The sequence below is a fragment of the Haemaphysalis longicornis genome, unplaced genomic scaffold (genome assembly GCF_048455015.1).
Source record: "Haemaphysalis longicornis isolate Haplotype H1 unplaced genomic scaffold, Haemaphysalis longicornis Haplotype H1 scaffold_1, whole genome shotgun sequence".
Classification (NCBI taxonomy): Eukaryota; Metazoa; Arthropoda; class Arachnida; order Ixodida; family Ixodidae; genus Haemaphysalis; species Haemaphysalis longicornis.
The window spans coordinates 256,043,616-256,067,814 of record NW_027526203.1 but is presented as its reverse complement, the minus strand read 5'-3'; the positions used below and the strand labels follow the sequence as shown (position 1 = coordinate 256,067,814).

At 48.7% G+C, this 24,199-nt stretch overlaps 1 protein-coding gene across 1 annotated transcript; it reads right to left on the bottom strand.

The window, feature by feature from the left end:
• Positions 1-23,933, bottom strand: LOC144169312 (histone H2A-like). The gene is made up of 2 exons (XM_077698405.1): positions 23,818-23,933; positions 1-766 (listed from the first exon to the last, which is right to left on the bottom strand). Exon 2 carries the CDS (start codon positions 756-758, stop codon positions 390-392), a length of 369 nt encoding a protein of 122 aa, XP_077554531.1. The 5' UTR covers positions 759-766; positions 23,818-23,933; the 3' UTR covers positions 1-389.
• Positions 23,934-24,199: the final 266 nt, after the last annotated feature.

Below are 24,199 nucleotides of genomic sequence, written 5' to 3'. Positions count from 1 at the left end.
TCGCGTCGAGTTCATCGAGGTTTTCGACGTGTCGACGGGGTCGAAGTCGTCGTCGCCGCAGCGTCGTAAGCCTCAAACTCGTCGTCCGCCGTTTCTCAGAGAGCACTAAGTACGTTGTCACAGGGGTCAGCAGTACACAGACACAGGGAAAAGAACGCGTACAAAGCAGCAGATGAGGGAGCTTTTTTTACACACCACGCAATCACAATGAGCACGTACGGGGATAATTTTGGCCATCACGAAAGAAAAGTGGTGTTCAGTGAAAAGGAACCGATGATGATGATGAATAAACATTATCGGAGTAAAAAAAGTCAAAGGAGGCGCAAAAAAAAAAACAAGGTCGTGCAGGCTTGAGAAGAGTTGAAATCTTCAGCGCAGCTCCACCACCTTCACTGTGCTAGTGGCAGTTCCTTGCGCTGAGGCGCCTTGGAAGGCAGGAGGGCGGATTGGATCTGGGGCACCACTCCACCACCTGGAAGTATGACCCCCCTCATGAGAGGGGATAACTCCGCGTCCATGCCGATGGCCAAGGCCAGGTCTCGCGGCCGAATCCGCCTCTTGGAATTGTCCTTGGCACATTTGCCGCTCAGGTACAACATTTCTGCTACTAGGTACTCCAGCGTCGCTGCCAGGTACACAGCAGCGGTGGGGCTGATGCGGCGCCGGAGCAGACTACGCCGCAGGCCCCGCCGCACTCGAGGCACGGACAGGACTAGGCCTGCCCGCGCTGTAGTCGACTTCCGGCGGGGACGTTCCATCGTTACCCCTGTAAGACAGTGTTGTGTAGAGTTACAAACCCATCTCCCGCTCAATGTTTGACAGAGACATCTTCGTTGGCGGTATCAATCCATTCAGACAACCTCGGCAACTGGGACATCAATACAGCGCGCTATTAATATATGACATCAATAAAGCTCGTTCACGGCTGCATAGCCGCCGACTACCGGGGCCTCGGGGGCCCGAGCCCCTGCTGGCGATGCTGACGCCGTCCCCCCTCCCCTCCTCCTCCTGCTCCCCAAAGTGTCATTGCCAGAGTTCGGTTACCTACATAATTTCAGACTTCTGTGGAGTTGCCTCTACCTTTTCAGTTAAAAAATTACCGAAGCAAAATGGAGAGACAAGCTAGTTGGTGAACATCCATGAGTGAAACTTAAGTGCAAAGAGACATTTTCTGATGTCTTCATTCTCTGATGTTACAGATAGCCTATGCTCAGGGACTGAATATGTTGCTGCACGTTCACTTGGTTTTAAATTTCTTTGCGTGCTGTTTCGAGCCTTAAAAAAGGCGTCAGTCTTCAGTGACCACTTCGGCAGAATTGTAACAGCGGAGCTGTTCCGGCTGGGCATTATCCGTTCGTCGCACCGAAAAACCCCAAGTGAGAGAAGGTGGCCAGGAGGCAGGGAACCCACGAGCAGGTGTTGGGAGTGCGTGCCTCAAGAAAAATATGTGGTTAGTGAGGTCCCGGGAATTAAATTTGGATACCTTCACGCTGTAAGAACGGCTACCTAACCACTGGGCCACGCCGACGGCTCGAGGGGTACGGGGTTAGCAACGGCGGGGAACAATAACATGAGCAGCCGATTGGATGATGGTGATGAACAAACGTTTATTATAGAGCAAAGGGGTAAGGGCAGGGGATTTGGTCAGCCTCCTACGTTCAGGAGGCCGCGAGAGGACGCCGCCGTCACCAGCCGCTCGAACAGCATAGCTTGATCTTCACGGTCGGAGCTGGTCAGCAGCCTCTCCCACTGCTCCCGGGAAGGAGGGATGGGGTCAGTAATGCACCTGGCGACGCCTACAAACAGATACCTACTACCAGAGTTACTTGATATAGGAGTTGCGAAACTCCCCATAGGCCCCATATATCAAAAAGTGGCCCTACGATTGGTCCACTGCTTTGGATCTTGTTTTACAGTGGCGCCATCTTTTGGTGACAAAATAAACTATACAACTTGCTTCGGCACTCGAGGACCTGGGCGAAAAATGGTATTTGAGTGCTTATGTAAATTTGTTATGCCAAAGGAGCCCAATGTGTTGAACTATGAAAGTGTTTTATATACATAGGCAGCAAAAGTAGTGAAAACAAATGCGACCATGGGGTCAACCATCGCTTACGCACTGTCGTCTGCTGCGCGTCCTCTTCGCTCTTCTGGCGGCAAAAAAAAAATAAATAAGCCACTTCGACGGCTTTATGCAAGCTGAAAATGATTATTTAGAGCCTCGTGATCGGCTACTCGATTAGTTTCGGCATACAATGAGCTGTAGGCCAAACAATAACTCCAAATTTGGTGCTTCAGTTCGAACCAGTTCGGACCTACGTTGTGCCGGAGTGCCCGCACAAGCGAGGCAGATGCGCGGACGCAGACACAATCGCCACCTAAAAACCGGAGTTAAGATAGCAATAAATAACTTATTAAAGCACAAAAATAAGGAATTATGCACTTTCAACCAACATTTAACTTTAAATTGTCAATTTGAATAATTAGTTTGTTTTTTGGATAGTGCAGTGGCGCCACGGTACGCACGATCCAAAGCAGGTGGGTCCAGGTGCGGGCCGTTTTTTGAGGCGGAGTTTCGCAACTGCCTACATCAAAGAGCTCTGACCTACTACAACTGTACACGACTTCACCACATTGCTCCAACGCTCTACACGAAAACCTGTCAACCATGTGACACCCCACTAGACGCTTTCCATCTTGTCATTTAATGCCCGCACTCTCCACCCCTACCACCCCGACTGACCCCCAGCCGATTGGAAAAAAAAAAAAAAAACGCTTCACGTGGTCGGAATCCGACCTGGGTTCTTTCGCGCTATGAAACCGGCGTCTGCCCGATTGAGCTATATTTTTTTTTCTTGATTACCGATTGCGCTATCATCGCATTTCAGGCGCAAATCATTTCATTTGGGTTCGTAGCGCGGGCATTGGCTTTTGACTCGGCCGCGCGTTCTAGCACGTGCTAACGCGGTCCACTTTGGGAGAGATGTGAAAGCCTGCGGACAAAACGAGCCGGGCCTGCCAGTCACGAAGGAGAACTTTCAGCGGCATGACGGAAATCCATGCGAGGTGCGTACAGCCGGGTCTCCGACGAAGGGAGAGGGGCCGCCAGCATACATCGGCAAAGTTGGCGCGGCTCGCTCAAACTCACTTACAATTTTTTTTTTCGAATCACCACTCACTCAAACTCAGACTCAATGCTGCGCTCACTCAAACTCAAACTTACATTGAGCGCAAAACTCAGAACTCACTCGGACTCAAAACTCAAAATGTACTCAGAACTCAATATGTACTCAAACTCAAAATGTACTCAAAACTCAAAATGTACCAAATTCAAAGTGTACTCAAACTCAAAATGGACTCAAAACTCAAAATGTACTCAAACTCAAAATGGACTCAAAACTCAAAATGGACTCAAAACTCAAAATGTACTCAAAACTCAAAATTAACTCAGAACTCAAAATGGGCTGAGAACTCAAAATGAATTCAGAACTCAAATGGCCTCACAACTCTCTCGTGCTAGGAATTTACTCGGGCTCAGATGGACTCTGATTTCATTAGCATTCAGTGTTTTCAAATTCACGCGTGGTAAAAAAATTACGGGTGCAAATTCGTGAGCTCAAACTCTTGCATTCGGCATGACATGACAACGTAGCTCCTGTGAGGTCGGAAAGAATTTTCGTTGCAGATTTAATACAGCTATATCTGCTGCCCATGATGACTAGCGCTGGTTGCAAGCAATTGTACGTATATATTGGATACCAAATTGTTGATGTAGGGTCCGTGTTCGTGTTTATGACAGAGGCGGTCCAGACTCGATGGTGTGCTGGGTCCCTGGGTCGAAACAAGCAAGATTGGGCGAGGGGACGAGCGCTCACTGCTCCGTTCATTTACGTCGAAGCTGTTTAGGGTTACGGTTCCGTGCCTTCTTGCTCTGCATCCTGAAAAAACGCCTTGTGTCAAAGCGAACTGTCCCCGCGAATCTCTGAAGCGAGAGGCGTTCATGGATATGCCTTTGCTTTTTTATTGCGTAGCATTGTTTGCCGAGTACCCCCTTCCCCCTCTCCCCGCCAGGTTCATATAACGCCCTGAATTTACACAAAAATGCAGATTTCAGGGAAGTTCAACCTGTAATCATCATAAAAGCGTAAATGTAGACAATTGATCAAACCAAATGTTAAACAACTAAAAAAATAATACAAAAATATCGAAAATGGCGAACCGTGTAACACGGGAGTCATGGATAGCCTCAGATTGGGTTAAAATTCCGAGAGATGTGGCGCTAAAGAATGTGGGGTATCAAATTGAGGGTCTCGTAGAGGTAAATCACATGGGACAAACAGAAAAGTGCCTCGCTGTTTGCTGAGGCACTTGTATTAGTTTTTATTAGCATTTGCTAGGTGGGATGAGCTCTCGTAGCTCGGAAAAGCACCACGCTATCGTTGCAAGCAATTACCGCCACCGTACCCAGCTGTTAACTTCCAGCATGCACGTGTGTGTGTGTTTGTGTGTGTGTGTGTGTGTGTGTGTGTGTGTGTGTGTGTGTGTGTGTGTGTGTGTGTGTGTGTGTGTGTGTGTGTGTGTGTGTGTGTGTGTGTGTGTGTGTGTGCGTGTGTGTGTGTGCGCGCGCGCGTGTGCGTGTGCGTGCGGGCGTGTGTGCGTGTGGGCGTGTGTGTGTGTATTGCGTCAGTCATCTGTTCTTTCATTGTGTTTGACATGTAGTCGTTGGAGAACTGCAGAGCCCGAGTTAATTCTTTTCCTTTACATTGTTATCATGTGCTAGTTTTGATATCTTGCGCTGATTTCTTATTGTAATAAAATCAGTTCGAGCGCACACACAAACTGCGCTTGCTTATTTTTCTGAAGTGTTTTCCTTCTGTCGCAATGTCTGTTTATGTCTTGGTGGCTCTGTTGCCTCTCTATCTCCTACACTCTAGCAAGGAGTTAATGTCTCACATGTAATTGGCCAATTCTGGATTCGAGTGCACGTTGGTACACTGAGGGAAGGAAATTACGGATACGAAACGCGCCCGCAAGGCTTACTCATAAACAAATGTGAAATTCGCCTTTCTGATATACTGTGATGCCCCCTGTTACCTATGGTCGTCCACAATTTCCACGACACCATATGTGTCGAAGGATTGCTTGTTTGTTGGGACACGGGGAAATGCAGGAAGTGACGTTTGAACGGCAGTTATAAGCAGAGAGTTTTTGAGTCTGGTGATTTAAGCTCGAGAGCTTCGCATGGCTTTTGTTTTTACCCCATGCCATCCTGCCTCGATGATTAAGCAATTAGACGCCAATATTTCTATTACTATATACCGAATTGATGGACATCTCTGGACAAGCCTTCGCATGTATATAGCACAACTGCCTTACGGGTTGGCGAGAAATTTTGGTTAAACCCGACACAGCAATACCTTTTGCTAAATCCTCATAACTATAACCAGAAAGCATTTTTATATTTGTCCCACGTGTTCCCCCTCGACGAGACCTTTAATTTGATACCCCACACACCCTAGCAGGATCATATGGAATTCATACCAGTCAAGCTAACCATGACTCTCATGACTTTAACCAGGACGCATTATTTAAATGTCCGACGTGATTCCCCTAATTGAAACCTTCAATTTGACACCCCACATGGTTTCACGGCCTCACCTTGAATTTAACCCAATCTATGACTTATAATGACTATCTCCTGATTAAAACCACGAAGCCTTTTTTTATTTGTACCACGGGATTCCCCTCGTCAAGACTGTAAGTTTGATACCCTACACGCCCTAGTGGAGTCACTTCGAATTTTAACCCAATATAAGTCTCGCCATGACTTCTCATGGTTATAACCAGGAAGCATTTTTGTATTTCTCCCACGTGATTCCGCTCATCAAGACCATTTATTTGATACCCATCACATCCTAGCGGAATCAATTTGAATATTAAACCAATCAATGACTAACCATGACTATCTCATGGTATAGCCATACCGCATTTTTTCCCACATGATTTCCCTCATCGGAACCTTCAATTTGATGCCCAGCACACCCAGTGGCGTCATTGTGAATTTAACCTAATTTATGACCCACCTTGAGTATGTCATGATAATAATCAGGAAGCACGCGCTTACCCCCATCGAGACCTTTAATTTGATACGCCACACTCCCTAGCGTCGTGAACTTGAATTTTAACCGAATTTGTAACTAACCATGACTACTTCATGACATAACCATAACTCATTTTTGTCCCGAATGATTCCCCATATCGAGACCTTGAATTTGATTCCCCAATGCCCTTGCAGCGTCATTTTGAATTTTAACCCAATCTATGACTCATTATGACTGCCTTATGACTACAATCAGGAAGCATTTTTTTATTTACACCGCGTGATTCCGCTAATCGGGACCTTTCATTTGATACCTTACACGCCTTAGCGTCATCAGTTTGACTTTTCACACAATCTAATGCGGTCATTATTCTGTATAAAGGAGCGTTGCCCAGTCAATTCAGCTAATTCATTTGAAACAGCAAAAGGGACAGCCCCCGCCCCCTTTTCCCCCCGGCTCTCACCTCTTCCTTTGTTACCCCTAGTATATCAAGCCGTTAACAGTAGCAGGCGAACAACCAGAAAGCAGGTGTCGCAGTATGCTTTTCCACCACCCTTTCTCACCCTCTTAGAGGATGCATCAGGAGGGAAAGTTAAGATAACCCTTTTTTATGACCTCACCAGTCAATTATCACTCACGCGCCCAGGCGCGAAAACTTGGTATACAGCAAGTGCTTAGGGTCAAGAAAATTCCACAAGAAACTAAAAAAAATCAGACACCCCTCCCTCCAAACCGATCATGCGGATCGCGAATGGTGCCGTACCCGCAGGTAACCAGAATTCCGAGCCCACAGCGACGCATGCAACTTGATTGATTGTGGGGTTTAACGCGCCGACGCAACGCAGGCGATGAGGCGCGCCGTAGTGGAGGGCTACGGATCAATTTCGACCACCTGGGGATTTTTATCGTGCGCCGAAATCTCGCACACACGGGCGTTTTCGCTTTTCGCCTCCATCAGAAAAGCGGCCGCCGCGGCCGGGAGTCGAACCCGCGACCTCGTGCTCAGCAGCTCAACGCCTTAGCCACTGAGCCACCGCGGCGGGTGACGCATGCAACTTAACAGAAAGCCATAGCTGCTGCTAGGCTACTCAAATGTACTACAACTCAAAATGGACTCAAAACTCATATGTACTCAGAACTCAAAAAGTACTCAAATCTCAATATGTACTCAAACTCAAAATGTACTGAAACTCAAAATGGACTCAACTCAAAATGGACTCAGAACTCAAAATGGACTCAAACTCAAAATGTACTCAGAACTCAAAATGGACTCAAACTCAAAATGTACTCAGAATTCAAAATGGACTCAAACTCAAAATGTACTCAGAACTCAAAATGGACTCAGAAGACTCAGAATTCACTAGGTCTCAGGCGTACTCAAACTCAGTCGGGCTCACTCGGCTCAAACTCACTCAAGCTCAAACTCACCATGCCACACTAGCCTCGCCCTCACTCAAACTCAAACTCACGCGTGAGTTTGAGTCCAAATGAGTCTGAGTGAGTGGACTCATGAGTGACTTCGCCGACCTCTGGCCGCCAGATCTGCTGCTTCTCCAGCCTTGCAGCACTAGTGCAAGCTGGCCCAATTTCTTTAGGACTTGGTAGTGCGAATTCACGCCGTTTATACAAACTTGCTCTAACGCCGCCGAGCAGATCCATGACCACGTATTCGGTCTGAAACGCTTCGCCCACTGTTATGTCGCTACGGAGCTATGACAATGCTGGCCAAAGCGCTCTAAGAAATGATTTAGCTGGGCGTGCCAGTCGCGTTGCATTGTACGAGTCAAAGCTGGGTTGTCGTTCCGGGGCACTTGAATACGCTTAGGCTCCCCTTCCCTACGCTAATGAAGACAAGTACGTTAGGCAGCATCGACATCTTCCCTCAACGCTCGTTGCGTGTAACATCCAGGTAAGGCAGTCTGTCAATTTCGGTGTTTCCTTTCGCGAAGGAAACCACAGTTGAGCAGAAAAGGTATAGGTGCATAAATTTTGGTAACCTATCAGAATCTGGACGGGTTTTACGCGCTGAAGGTACAAGTGGGTTATGAGCGCCGTATTGGAGAGCTACGGGTAAATTAGTTCACCTGGGAATGTACAGGCTTTTCGGCACAATGAACTTATTCATTCGAGCTTATACAGCTGTGGGAAGGGGTCTGACGCAAGGAAAACCGCTGTAAATCAACACTGCGGTCATTATTCGAATTCTACGCCACAGCAAAGTCGTCTCGGTAGGAGCCCGTAAGCTACAAATTCTGCCAAAATTTGAGGATTTCTGTAACTAAGGTTTTCTGTAACCTTACCAAGCGCGGAGCAAAGTGTTATCGAAGCGATGCTGTGCTTACGGTAGCCTCGACTTCCAGGGATGACGATAGTTTGGCTTCCAAGATCATGCCCCGTGCATATGAATGGGATTGACCGGGACTAAACAAAATTTTGCTTGCGCGAACACGGAGCAAAGACCAAACAAGCAATAAAGAAAAAGGCGCAGCGGAGAAATCCCAAAGATAAATAAGAACCCGATATGCTGTATCGCGGAACACGGCTTCAACACAAGCAGCGGCCGCGTTCGCTCAGAAATGCGTGAACAAGATTAAGCTACGTTTTCTTTTAAAGCAAAGCTTTTTACCTCTACCCCCCAAGGCTTCTTTCGCGACCGTTGGTGTCAACAGGAAACTCCAGCGAACAAATAAAAGAATTTACTGGCACCGCTGGGAATCGAACCTGGAACTAGTACACTAACAAAGCCAGAGCCCGTTGCCTTACCGATTTAGCTACGAGCTCACGAATACACGGGGAAGACAGGTGGTGTACTCACCAAACACATCGACGGGTTAACCACCTGCATTCTCGCTGAAGGCCACGTGAAAGAGACACGCGACCTCTCGCGCCGCTGTGCGGTCCGCCCACGGCCCGTCTAGCGGCCATGTGCGCGCCTTGCGCATGTGCTAAGAGTTAAAAAATTAAGGAAAGCTCACACCAATGCATGGCATCTCACTTCTGGTACGCCAATGTGCTAAAGCCTGTGGCCTCCAGTGTTGACGTAAAAAATCCCAGCTCCTTGTCGCCCGCCCTCACGCAAATCAAGGAACACATTCAAATACTCCTTGATGGCCAGGCCAACACCAAGAGTGACGTTTCCTTGCAGGGCCTCAAACACAGCATTCATCAAATTATACACATTATCAGGCGAGTTGCCACCACAAAGCGAGGCCACAAGGAATCTGATACCTTAATTGAAGCATTTGTCCTCTCGAGAATCACTTACGTCAACCCCCTGTCTTCTTCTCAGCAAGGAGGACATAGAGATGCTTTATATAATGATTAGAAAGGCAGTTGAGCAGGCCATTGGTCTTCCCATGAGTGCGTCAACAGAGAGGCTGCTTAGAACGGGGCTCCACAACACGGTGGAAGAGCTGATAGAAGGCTATCTTTCTAACCAGAAGCTCCGACTCAGAACTGCGACGGGTCCCCGCACGTTTCACCATATTGGCTGGGCAGCACAGAATGTCACTCCGCTTGATGTACTCCCGGACTCTTGGCGACTAAAACTAAAGATGCTCCCTTTGCTTAGAAAAATCAACCCCTCACACGACGAGGGTCGCCAACAAGCACGGGCTCAAGCGCTCAACACCACCCCCGGTGGGGATCATGCACTTATTTACACAGACGCCTCACAACATCGAGGGCAGCAATACGCCATCATCGTGGCTACCTCCAGAACCAACCTCCTTGCGTGTACATCACTCAAGGCCCAAGAAATGACGGCAGCATAAAAGGCAGCCACCACCTTGGCTCTCACTCAACCAGGGGTTGGGAAGGTAGTCATTGATTCCCAGCAAGCCTACCGGAATTACCAGCCGGGTCGGGTGTTCTGACCTGCACTGCGTGTGCTAAAAACCACTCCCGAAACGGTTCCATTCAGCACATCCAGACACCCGCTCACGCTTCCATGGAGGGCAGCGAATACGCCCACCAACAAGCCTGCGCTTTTACCTCCCGTGCTAGAGCTGCACGAGGACAGTCACCCGCTTAATTGTCACATTCAGTGAGATAACCTTGCATTATCGCCTTTAGAGACAGTCCCTACCTTCGCCTTACCCTCACCTTTCCAGACAACAACAAACTACCCTACGGCTCGCACCATCCGGCTCCTTCCCACACCCGAAGCGTCTTCACTAAATGCACCCGAATCGCTACGACGCTGAATGTGAATTTTGCTCAGAAGTAGGAACACTCCGCCACATAATCAGGGTGTGCGACTTTAGCCTTGAGCTCCCTCCTCTCTTTCCGTCAGCTACCCAACAAGAGAAGGGAGATGCCGCTGTCCAGCACCTCTCTGCCTACGCAGCTTCAGCTGGTGGACAGAGCACAGGCGGCGCGGACTGCATATGGGTTCCAGTGAAGAAGGAACCACTCCCCTGGGTCGCACTCTGGGCCGTGCATAAATCGGAATCGAAGTATTTCCTCCTCCTCCTCCCGCTCCTCCTCTTTCTCCTCCTGCGTTTCTGTCGAAATCTCGTCGCCTCCGTCCGCGGCGCAGAGACGGAGAAGCAAGATCGTGTAACACCGAGTTTCAGTTTCCTTAAATTTTGTAAAAAAAAAAAAAAATTGCGCCCACCTCCCCGCGAGGGGAACCCTGTGTAGATGCGACGCATCGTGGGGTTCACTTGGTGTTTCCGTTGGATTGATTCTGAAATCGCGTGAAACGTGTCGGGAATGCGTATGATTATTATGTTTTATGATTATTATTATGTTTTATTGGCCAATATTGGTCAATCTCTCTAAGTGGTATGCTTGGGGCTTCGCTGTCGCAACGTCCTTTACTCCATGATTGTTGCTGTAAGTGGGAGCTCCTTTTCTTTTATTGCAAGTGTTAATCATTGCCCCATCATGCATTGTATCAATAGCTTCTTGACATAGTTTGAATTAGTAAAGGATATAAGGCGCGTTCGTAGCATTTGATTCTGTCTCGGTTTTGTGGCGCAGTGGGAAGAGCACCATGTACCTCGCGTTCCGGCCACAGGGTCGTGGGATCGAAACGGGGCGCCGCTAACTATTTTTATTTGTATGTAGGGGGAGGGGTGTGGACGGACAACAACGCCGTATGGAGGGACAAGGCGAGTGAATGAGATGGAGTCGCATCTAAAAGAGTTTCCACTCATGTGCTACACCAATACAACTCAACCAACCACCATTCATGCATCATGCATTGATTTAACCTTACCAAGAATATCTCTTTGAAGCAATAAATGGTGTGGTTCAGTGCATTTCACTTCCCTCTAGTTTCACTATTTGTACAGCGACGTGAGTAAATTTAAGTGACGTTGCATGGCTAAACATTGTGGGTGCCGCTTACAGCTTTGCTTTCCAACCACATTCACAGGGTGGATTGGCGCGATTTTTTTGCTTTGCCTTTTTATTTATATCTGAGAGGCTCATCCATGGTTGAAGCTACGTTCGGCTACACTCGTTCAGATATGCGTAAAAAAAGTTTTATTTTTGCTGAGCCTCTTTAATTCTATCTGACAGGCTTGCACGTCGAAGCGCAAGCTCTCTATCTAGGGTCCCGAGGCCGCACCTTTGCGGCTGTAAAGGTTGAGCGCTGTCCCGCAATGTAGTGAAAAAATGGCTGCGGCTTAGGTCAGCTAACCTTGAAAATGCAAAGCAAAAGCTTGGCTTAGATGGTTGAGTCTCGGTTTCGCTTGGCTAACCTATCATGTACCTATATTGCCGACAACGGCTCAACGCTGTTCGGTTCCGTGCAACGCCCACAGAAGGACGCCCGCCTCGCTATCATTCCGACGAACGCGGCGTTGCTCTTCGCCGGGCGCGAGACGAGTCACGTAGCCGGAGGTGACCCAGCGGCGCATGCGTGGGAGACGGCGGGGTTGGTCGGCTGCCAATCAGCTGAGCGCCCGCAACCGCGGCGGCCGCCACCGCTAACTGAGCAGAACGACTGAAAACGGGGCCTTGTGCGCAGCGCCGAAAGCGGGCCCGGCAAATCACGCGATGCGCTTCAAGGGGTGTGTTGCGGGGGTGTGTCTGCGGTCATAAGGTGAACTTGCGCATCCGCGGCGAAACCGCTGGACGAAAGAAGTAAAGCTTTTCTATAAAATAATCGGCGAGAGAGCCCCCCTCCTCCCTGTTTTGTCAACGCCATGTGTCTTCCCATTCAGGTTGCGGAATACGCGGGGTCACGGGCGGGGAGCGTGGCGTGCTCGTGTTGGTCGTTGCAGCTCTAACCCCCGCGCAAGCAGCGAACCGACCCGGATAAAGAAGCAGCGATTGCTAACATAACCCTGGTCCGTCGGATGGTGAAGGAGCGCGGCAGAATTAGCGGTAATCCGGTAGTAGGCAACCTCGATTATCCACCAGGAAAACCGGAAAGCTAGGAGCAATAAACGCAACGGTAAAAAGTGTCTGAAGCCAAACCTTACATGAAACAATTTTATAAACCAACTCTAAATATTTCTCTCCAGGGCAACTCTGTTGTGCAACCTCCTCTTCTAACATGATGTGAGGGAGAGGTGAAATAAATGTTTTTGTGAGCGATAGCACGCGGCTTAAAGGAGCCATGAAGAGAAAACAAAAGTTTGTTTTATTCGAAAGATTAGGTGTTTCATAGTACCCCAAGCGCTTTCCCGGAAGCAAATGATGCTTTATTCACTGAGAAATAAGGAAATTTAAGACAAAATTTTTAATCTCCCGCTAAAATTGCACATTTCGCCACGTGAACAATGGCGTCATACGAGCCGGTCCATGAAACAGATACTTAGTATGTCGACTCCATATAGCACCCACACGCGGGAGTCGACCGAGACGGCGGCCATTTTAAAAATACTAGTAAAACCTAGTGCACCCGCAGCCCTAGTCATGGAATCGCCTGATCCGGCGACCAAAACTCTCGCCGAGGAGCTCGGGCTTGCATTTAACAACCTCACACCACTTGAACGCTCAATGCTTCTAAGTGCACGAGCGGCAAGAGTTGTGGGATACGCGGTGGACGGGAAAGCGACCATTCCGCGATAGCCACAACAGACGAACGCCCAACCGTCGGCACCGCTGCCTCGTCAGCCCCGTCGCGACGGACGAATACAGACTGGTACGTATGTGCCGTATTTTCAATTTCAGTAGCAGTATCGCTTATGCCAGTTGGCCGGTATCGTGTATGGAAAGCCGCTCGCTCGAGCTCTCTGCTCCGACCAGAAAGATTCGAGCGTCAATGCGCGGTGTGTACGGCAATTTTTTTCCCCAAGGTCAGAGCGCTTTTGACGAAGTCGGCGACGAGCGCCAGCATGTCCGGGTCCCTGCCGTAATCACTTCCTCGGAAATGAAGCGAGCACACTCGTACTTCCTTTAGCTCTCTTTCTCCTCCGTTTGCAAAGTTCACAAAACGTAGCCACTTGCTTCGCCGAGGTTCGTCGTTGGGCAGCTTATGAAAGGAGATCTCACCGGCGGGGATGTCGCACTCCCTCGACGATTTGCCCGTACTACATGGGCATTTCAAAACACAGCAAAGAAATTTCATTGTAAAGTACTCGAACAAACTGAAGTTTTCAGTGGTTGTAAACTGTAAACGAGCTCGTAACGACAGCAGCAAGCCAACACAACCTCCATACCGAAACCTGTGCGACGAGTGGCACTATCTCGTTGCTGCTCTGTGTTCCTTACTCCCCTTGTTTCTATTTTTCCTTTGCTGGTTGGCGATATGACGGCCAACCTCCTGTGAAGGGATTACGATACCAAGCAAGGTCGCGGCTGTGCGTGCTGGGACGGTTCGTTGGCCCCGAAGAGCCTTGAACCCGAAAATTCGTCTGCGCGACGGTGGCGACGGCGAGATGTCGAGTTTGGCTGGCGGTAGTTTCGTACGCATTGGCATACACGCTTGCGTGTTCGTTCGGAACTTCAACCGTTTACTCCACCGTTCTTTGTCACAAAAAGAATGTGCAGTATGTTTCACGGGCATTTAGCTCGCTATGCAAACTGTAAGCCCTGCCTAACATGCGTTTGCTTTTGCCGGCCTCCGCCAATCGCAGAGCATTCTCGAGTGACATCATAGGTTCTGTTGCGGAAAATGAGCTGTTGGGTCGCATGGTCATTTCCTTTTTTCCTAATTATGTAGCTTATTTGAGCGAAGTTTGCGTTATAAGTGGTGTCGTTATGGCTCTAACGAGGCAATCTTTCGAATGAACCAAACTTGTGTTTTCTCTTCATGGCTCCTTTAAGCATGGCTTTCCCAATTCAAGATACCTTGGGCACGGGACACGCTGTCTGCTCTCTCGGCCGAGTGACGCTAGTCCTTGGAATTGGAGCTGGCTAAGGTTCTTTCCGAAAACTAGTGAGTGGGGTAGATGTTTGGGGGTGGTAGTGGGGCTCGCTCGCAGCCGCCTGCTTTGTGAAAGAGTGCCCAGGGGGCTTCGCAGAATCGACGCTGCGGGGGGATGCGGCCAGGATGTGATTTCGTGCGCAGTGGCGGTAAGCGTTTCCCCGGATGGCGCAGCTTTGTCTTTCCTGCGCTCTCTGGAGTTGTATGTGGGCTGGGATTTGGAAGGGAGGAGGTAATGTTGACCATCTAGTCGGTAGTGTTGTGTGATGTCTTGGAATATAATTATTGGAAATGTCAAGTTGCATAAAACAGACATTTATTTTACACCAAGAAACCGCAAAACAAACCATACTACAAACAAAACAACACAAAACCAACCAACACTGAATTCCCTAAACAACCATCATAATGGACAAGCCAAGGGAAACAAAAATTCAGTACAATTATTTTTACAAAGTCAATTTAAATAAACCCTTAACGGCGGCACGCAGAAAAAAAACACAAGTTTGGTTCATTCAAATGATTGCCTTGTTAAATCATGCTGGCACCACTTTTAACACAAACTTCGCTCAAATAAGCTACATAATTAGGAAAAAAGGAACGGCCATGCGGCTGACTAGCTCGTAATGCGGCTCACTAGCAGGACGTAATATGCACAGCTGCGCGATTGACTGAGGCCGGCAAAAGCAAGCGGAAGTTAGGCAGGGCTTATAAGCTTGCTGAACGAGTTATTTTTGCTTAAATGTAATGCATATTCATTTTATAGTAGTAAAAGTGGTGGGGTAAACAATGGATGTCACGAAAGTGCACGTCAGACATACCAGTGCGTACTCCTGTTGGTTCTGCGCTCACTATGCTTGTTACAGCTGCACAGCACTGCGGCGCTTCGGGGTTGTCTCACGTGACCCTGTTTGTCGCGCATACCCCGTGTTTCACGAAACGATAACTACCTACTGTAACAAAAACAAACCAGCAGCAAATACGGTCAGTAGCAAATTACAGGCAAACAGCGGTTTTGCGCAGTATGGTGGCGCCATCTAGGAGGACTGGCAGTAACTAAAGTGTTCCGTAGTCCACTGCATACTAAACAGCGTACTAACGTTCGTTTGAAGACCTGTCCTGGTTACGCCATCGCAGACGTCACAAAACACGATTTGGCGGGACAATCAAAATTTTACTTAAATTTATTACTTTCTTACTGAATAAAGCATCGATTGCTACCGGACAAGCCCTGGGGTTCTATAAAACATATAATACATTAAATCTTTCGAATAAAACAAACTTGTATTTTGTCTTCATGACCCCTTTAACGATTATAAATGCAATGTTTACAATGTCCTACAACTACATGTCTCCAGTGGACGGGCCTACCCCTGTCATTCGGGCTGACGTGGTGTAGATGTTGCATGGCCATGATGCCGTGGTAGCCGGGGGGGGGAGGGTCATCGCTTTGCGCGATATTTTGAGGGATTTCGTCATTGCGCCGCGCGTCCCGACGTGGGTATTCGGTGGATACCCCTGTGGCAGCCGCAGCCAGCCCCTGACTTGGGGACACGTCCCTGTTGCAGCAGGGGGCACCGGGACGATCTGGAAGCGTAGCCGGGGGGTGGGGGGGGGGTATGTTTACTAAGCGTTGATGCTGGACGCAGAAGCCCGACCGCCGCCGCTTGGACCATGAATGCGCACGCTGGCGGTGCTGCTGGGAAGTCGGAACCGATGCTATGTTGACTGGCTCCCGCCCATGCTCGCGTGCTGTAGTCGATGGCCTGGAGGGGGGTGGGGAGCTCTAGTCGCCGCAGCGAACAGACGTGCCTCACTTCGGCTCCGTCGTTTTTCGGCTTTTGAGCGGAACACCAGCGTTTTTCCTCGCGTGTTTTGGCAAAAAGGACCCGTGCTGTGTAAGTATTCGACCAATACGAGTTTTTTGGGCCCCGGGCCCAGATCTGCGGAGTCATTGCCACCAAAGAAAAGCGAGCTGGAACTAGGCTTACCCCGTTAGGCCGAGCGTCCACTCCGGCGTCCAGAGGCGCCATGGAAGTCGTCGTGGAAGGAAAAGACATCCTCCCTGACGAACTACAAAAGCACGGTTAGAAGCACATCCACCATGCACATCGTGAGAACGCGACCGCCAAGACGATCGCTGAAGCGCCCAACCCAACAGCTTCGGCCGACGATGCGACCAAGCAGCATCACCCTCGCCCGAAGCGACGCATTCGACCTCTATAGAAGCTCCCTGAAGAAGACTTCAAGATCGTCTTCCGACCTCATGACGGACTCAATGTCCGCACAACAAGCCAAGCCGACATCCTGGATTGCATGTACAAGTTAGCAGGGCTATCATATGTACAAGGTGAGCAACTAAGAAGGAACGTGACTTCGGACTACTTCATCTTCAACACCCCTTCGGAGGAGAGATGCAGATAATAGCCTCGATCAAGCATATCAATGTCAGAGGCTGGACCTTCGAGGTCGCCACGAATGTCGCCGCCACATCTCGCACATCGACCGGAATAATATTCAACGTCCCCGTTGACGACTCTCCTGGGGCCATTACTGAAAGTCTCATAAAATTCAACCCGACAAGTAGCATCCTAAACGCCAGAAGGATGGGAAACTACAACGCGGTGCGAATCCTGTTCGACGCTACTATTATACCCTACCACGTCTTATACCGAGGAGCAACCTACCGATGCCAACCTTTCCGACGAAAAACAAGCATGCACCCGATGCTGACCCACAAGACACCAACCGGACGTCTGCCCAACCTCCCAGGGGCGTTGCCCAAAGTGCGGACTACTCAACCCAAATACAGATGACCCGTGCCAGCCCAAATGTGTAGTGTGCAACGGCGCTCACATCACCGGCTCTGCGGAATGTCAATGCAGGATCCAGCCAATGAGGAGACCACCACCCTTCAATAAACAGTTACCCTGGCAACAGCCACCCCCTCCTCCACCACAACCACCACCGCCACCTCAACTCAGGAGGCCAAAAGATTGGCCTGGTCTTCCGGAACATGAAAGAAGCCGCTCCAATTCATCGGTCAACAAAAAACGTTGCTCGGCAAGCAAAGAGAAATCCGTCTCAGCACAACAATAAGCATGTGAGCTGGGGCGGCGCGGGTTCCCATCCTCCTCAGTATCATCAAACCCTCCATCCCTCCTTGGCACTTGCACAAGAACTAGCTAGCATTCGAGCGGAAATCGAATTGCTCAAACAAAGCATGTCGAAACTACAAAAAGATAACTTAGCCTTGCAGTCAGAGAATCAAGCACTGCGCAAGAGCCAGCTTAGCCACCTTCAGCAACAGCCTAGCCACCTTCCCGCAGGTTGCCTAAACACCCCCGCCATCGACATAGGGGGTCGCGGCACGCCCCAGGGAGTGGTCATATCAGCACTTCTGTTTAATCTGGCCATTCTAACAATACCACAAAAACTTAGCCAAATCCCAGGTCTTTACCATAGCCTATACGCTTACGACATTACGTTCTCGGCAAACCGAGGCAGTGACGCGCATATAGAGGAAGTCCTCCAGCAAGGCATATAGGTCGTGGTCGAAGAAGCCGCCAAGGTAGGACATTCATGCTCACCTTATAAGTCTATTTATTTATTTATTCAGGTTACCCCTAAAGGCCCTCTAGAAGAGGGTATTACATGGGTAGGGGGGGGGGGGGGCAATACAACATGGTGTGTAAACAACAACCAAAAAAGAAAAAAAAAAACAGAAAAAAAGCAGTACAACAAGATACAATGCAACGTAACAACTGCAACAAAACGCAAACCATGAATACGAGCAGCAATTTCATGGCGTTATGCAATAGTTAAAAAAAGAGAAACAAAACAGAACAACAAAAGCAAAAAAAAATAATTAGTTGGTCACCGTAGCGCGCATGAGCTCTAAAAACTTAGCCGAGTCTTTCTCGGTGGCAATGTGTGCGGGTAAACTGTTCCTCTCAATAATAGTGCGCGGGATGAATGACTAAGTGAAACGAAGTGTGCGAGATAGCGGGCGCTTAACTTTGTTAGGATGATCACGGCGTGGAAAGATGGTACAGGGGGGTTCAAAGAAACTGTCATGTAATGACGGGTGATTGTAAAGTTTGTGGAAAAGTGATAAGCGCGCATATTTCCGACGAAGGGCCAAATCCTCTAGCTCAGCACGGTTTTTTTAAGTTAGTGACGCTGGAATAGGAAGAATAATCTGAGTAAATGAAACGAGCAGCACGTTTTTGCAATGATTCAATATTTGATACGATGTAGGCTTGATGAGGATCCCAAATGGCACTGGCGTATTCTATTTTAGGGCGAATTAAAGTGGTAAAAGCAAGCTTTTTTAAATGCGATGGAGCCTGTTTAAGATTTCGTTTCAATAACCCGAGAGACCGGTTAGCAGCTGCAAGAGTGAGTTCTATATGATAGTGCCATGATAGATCCGATTGAAAGTGGAGGCCGAGGTACTTGTAAGTAGATGTTAACTCAAGTTTCATATTATTCAACGAGTATTGGCTAGGAAAACGGGTAGCAGCGTTAGTAAATGACATACACTTTGTTTTAGAAACATTTAAAGACATAAGCCAAGTTGAACACCAATGATTAATTTTGTTAAGGTCAGATTGCAAAGCTAAGCGGTCCGAATCAGAAGAAATGTTACGGTATATTACGCAGACGTCCGCAAAAAGTCGAACGTGTGAAGGTAAAGAATTCGGGAGATCATTAATATAAACGAGGAAGAGTAGAGGACCAAGAACACTTCCTTGGGGTACACCAGATGTTACTGGTAAAGAGGAAGAATAAACATTCATAGGAAAGGTGAATTGACACCTGGAGGAAAGAAAAGCTTTTATCCATGCAAGAACGTTAGGATGAATGTTAAGTTGTTCTAGCTTTAGTAGTAATCTGTGGTGAGGAACGCGGTCAAAAGCTTTAGCGAAATCTAAGAAAATTGCGTCGACCTGGCAACCAGCATCCATAGATTTATGAAGGTCGTGAACAAAACCGGCAAGTTGGGTGCCGCATGAAAATCCCTTGCGAAAACCGCGCTGAAAATTGATGATGATATTGTGACGTTCCAGATAGTTTATGACTTGAGTGTGTATGATATGCTCCATGAGTTTGCAAATGGTACTAGTTAAGGAAATGGGCCTGTAATTTAGCGTTGAGGACCGGTCACCCGATTTGAAGAGGGGGACGACTTTAGCTGTTAGCCAGTCTTGAGGTAGAGTTCCGGTAGACAAAGACTGAAAAGAGAACGCATAAAAACAGGGTGATGGTGAATGATATAGATTTGAGGATTTTATTATTAAAGCCTATATTATCCGAGGTGGAAGAAATTTTTAGTTTCTGTAAAAGGGACAGAATACCCGCCTCACTGATAACAATCTCCGGCATGACTGTGCTGTTGAAACTGTGCAATATGGGAGCGGATGAAACGTCTTCTCTGGTAAAAACTGAGGAAAACGCCTGGTTTAAGACCTCTGCGCATTGCGATGTGGGAACTGAAACGTCATCGTTATTGCTTAGGACTATATCAGGATAACATTTGGGGTTAACAACGTGCCAGAATCTGCGTGGTTTATTTGCAAGTATAGATGATAAATCATGGTTAAAGAAATGGCGGCGGGTAGATTTTAAAAGCGACTGATATTCTTTACCGCATTTTTTGTATTTCGCCCAGGAGTTAGAGGTATCCGTTTGGACAGCCTGTCTATATAAACTTTTGTTGTTGTTCAACCGTCGGAGCTGCTAAGTAACCAAGGAACCGTGCTTCGGGTTCTCACAGTGATGACAGGTATGAATTTGTTGATGCTAACAGTAAGTTTATTTATTAATAGCAACCAGTTTTCTTGAGTGGTGCGCTGGAGGTGACCATGTATGAATTCTTCGTAAAAGGCCGATAATTCATTATTTATGCCATCAAAGTTACCTCTGTTATAGCACCTAATCGATTTGTTAGTTGTTATTCTTTCGACGAGTGGGCGAATCAGGTTTCCGGTAATAATGGCATGGTCGGAAAGACCACCAAAAATATTAATGTTCGAGCAAGCATCGGGTTCATTTGTTAAAATTAGGTCGAGGATATTCGAACTTGTTGCTGAGCAGCGTGTAGGAAACTTATTAGTTGAGTTAAAGAAAAGTCAAGGCAACACTGCAAAAATGTGTGCGCTTCAACATCACTTGGTGGAACGGTAAGGTCACTCCAATTAATGGCAGGAAAATTAAAATCACCGAAAATGATAAGAACAGCGTTCAGAAAACGGGTATGAATATCGCCCAGAACACGGGAAAATTCATCCGAAAACATGCAACCCATATCGGGGGGACGGTAAAAAACAGCAATTATAACATGATTACCAGCGCACTTCAAGGAAGCAAAGGCACATTCTAGAAAAGAACATATTGAGGGGGGGGGGGGGGGGGTAACAACAAGATCGTTCTTGACGGCAAGGAGGACACCACCACCCCTTCGGTGCTTTCGATCGCAACGAAAAAAGTTGAATTCAGATGCACAAACAAAGATATTGTTATCACTAACAGTGTCATTAAGCCATGAATTCAGATGCACAAACAAAGATATTGTTATCACTAACAGTGTCATTAAGCCATGTTTCGGTTAATATTACTACTGATGCTGACGACGAGTCTATCAGTGAAGAAAGAGGGACAGTTTTTGAAAGAACACTACGGATATTTGTAAACAAGAATGGAAAATGCTTGACTATGGGGCGGGGTATAAGTGGCGAAGAACACTTAATTCTCGGGGGAGAGCCAGTCATTCACTCGTGTCACTCACGGGGGTTAGCGCCGCGTGTACGTTATCACGAGGATTTAATCGGACAGCGCATTTGATGTATCTGTGATGTCACGCCAGCCGAAGCCGCAATACTTACTGGGCAATACTTTCACATTGATGACGGACCATAAGCCGCTTGTGGGACTTTTTCATCCAGACAGGCCAGTACCCGTGATGGCCGCTGCGCGAATCCAGCGATGGGCCCTGCTGCTGAGCGCATACGATTACGTCATCAAACACCAGCCTGGGAAAGACAACGTTCCAGCAGATGCCCTCAGCCGGCTCCCCACGTCAGCAACTTCCCAGCCAAGGACGCAGGAAGAAACTGGGGCCGGTGAGTATGTCCTGCTCACGGAAACCCTCAATGATGGTGTCATGTCTGCGAAGCAACTGGGCACTCTCACGGAGCTCGATGACGACTTAGCAAAGGTGCAAAAATGGGTGCAGGAGGGGTGGCCAAGAAATTTGGGGCCTGAGGACCAGCACTTGATGCCATACTTCAACCGGAAGGCTGAGATAACGGGGAGTTACGGGCTTCTCTACTGGAGCCATCGAGTGATCGTCCCTAAGAATGCCCGAGCAGTAATGTTACGTCTGCTGCATGATACTCATCAAGGAATTTGCTCAATGAAGCGGCTAGGGCGCTCCTTGATGTGGTACCCCCGGATCGATAATGACATTGAGCACATGGTTAAGTCCTGCCCCAGTTGCATCCAAGCTGCCCCTATGCCCCCCAAGAAACCCCCTGTTGCATGGACGGAAACGGATGAGCGTTGGTCGAGGCTGCATATTGATTTTGCGGGGCCGATCGATGGTCACATGCTACTGATTGTGGTGTATTCACACAGTAAGTGGAAAGAAGCGATACCCATGAAGAGTTCCACCACGCACGCCACGATAGAGGCTCTGCGCACCTTGTTCAGTACATTCGGGTTGCCCCGGACGCTGGTATCCGATAATGGCCCACAGTTTACGAGTTGGGAATTTCGCAATTTTATGAAGCTGAATAGCATAGTACACCTCCGAACAGCACTGTATCACTCCCAGTCCAATGGGCTCGCGGAGCGGGCTGTTCGTACTGTCAAATTTTCTTTCAAGAAGAATGTGCAAGGGTCACTGAAAACCCGCCTTGCAAGGATTCTGCACAGGTACCGCAGGACGCCGCATGCCGGGGGCCGGACACCAGCGCAACTCCTAATGGGCTACGATCTTCGCTCCAGGCTGGACAACGCAGTGTCCGTTCCACCCTCGCCAGCTGACCGTCCCTCCCTCGATGTGTGGCAGCCCGGTGAGCCAGTCTGGGTGAGGAACTTCGGGCCAGGCGAGCCGTGGACTCCAGCCAGCATTACATCGACAGACGGAGCCCGCCTAGTGAATGCCGACGGTCCGGCGGGGGAAACCATTCGGCGCCACAGGGACCAGGTGAAGCCACGGGAGTTGGAGCACGACCAGGGAGAAGCAAGTGACTCCGGGTGCCAGGAGACTGCCGGTGGACCCCCAGCAGGAGGAACACCGAGGCGAGTGCCAACAAGCAACGAGATCGCCGGGAGCACCTCAACTCCGGTGTTGCGTCGGTCGGCGCGGCAACGCAAACCGCCAGACCTTTACTCACCGTAGGGAGAGCGAAACGATGTATCTGTGACGTCACGCCAGCCACTGCTCCTTCTCCTTCCCCTCCCTCTTAACCCCTCTCGCACAAGGCTACATTAACCCGCGCTATCGCAATAAACGTTTTGTCTTGGCCCAGCCACTGCCCCGGCGTGTTCGTTTCAGCATTCATTTTCAGTGTCCCACACGTAGATGTCGTCATTCACGAACAGCTTAGTAAATACCAGGCGGCAGCGGTCTCCCTCCTTCGCCACTGATTTCTTGAAGTGGGCAAGTTTTCGGCGCTTTTCGCGAACGGGCAGGGAGTAATCGCGCGAGATGCTGAAGGGCGTATTTTTTAGTTTAGGTCCTTTGTTCAAAATTGCTTCAATTTCCCTATCGTTAAATAACTTGGCTATAATGGGTCTCTTTTTGTCCCGTACAAAACGACCCAATCTATAAGCTCGGGCAACGGAACCTACTGTTATGCCTAACATTGACGCGCAAAATTCTCTAACGAGACCCTCAGTTGCATCCCATGTTTCAGATGGTTCTTTATCACCTACGCCAAAGAAAAGAACATTGGAACGCCGAGAGCGATTTTCCAGGTCGTCGATTTTGTCATGTAATGCGGAAAAATGTTGGTCGTGGGTCGGTAGAGTTACGGTGTTATCTTTGGTTTGCATTTTGGATTCGATAGCCTGTACCCGAGTTTTGAGCTGTTCTACATCGTTTTGAATAGCAATATGGGTTAGAAAAACCTTATTTACGGATTCCAGCAAGGTAGCGTTGTTGTTTTCTAGGCGCTTAACAGCATCGAGCACAAAGTTCAATTTTTCTTCCTGGGACTTGTTCATTGGTCCAGGGTTTTCCTCCACGTCACCGTGAAGTAACAAAAGGCGGCTGAGGAACAACGCTGCACTCCGAGCAAATTTCAAAAACCCAAAAGGCCACGACGCCGCCAAAAGGCAAACATCATCATCCCGGTAGGAACAACAGCCGTAGTAACTAACCTGCAGATACATGATGGGTGAGCGTTGATCCGCAGCGGCAGTGCCGTGGCCCGAAGTGTCGATGCAGTCGGCGCGCTTTTGAAAAGGTGGGTCAGCCGATGTTGCATCATGTTGCCGGACGGCCAACCATACGAAGCCCGAAAAAACGGGCTGTGGTGCGCGTAAAAGCTGCTCAAAGGTGTACCCGAGCACACGCCAGAATCTTCGATGACTGTAGTCCGTAGGTCATCCGATGATACAGAGGACAGCCGGCCCACGACGGCAAAAAGCAGCACCTGCAGATACATGATGGGTGAGCGTTGATCCGCAGCGGCAGTGCCGTGGCCCGAAGTGTCGATACGTTAATATTTGCTATCACAGAGTTAATTTTGCTATCACCACA

Bases quoted from the DNA above. Each gene is read 5' to 3' on its own strand.
- LOC144169312 (XM_077698405.1), bottom strand. From the start codon at position 758: ATGGAACGTCCCCGCCGGAAGTCGACTACAGCGCGGGCAGGCCTAGTC.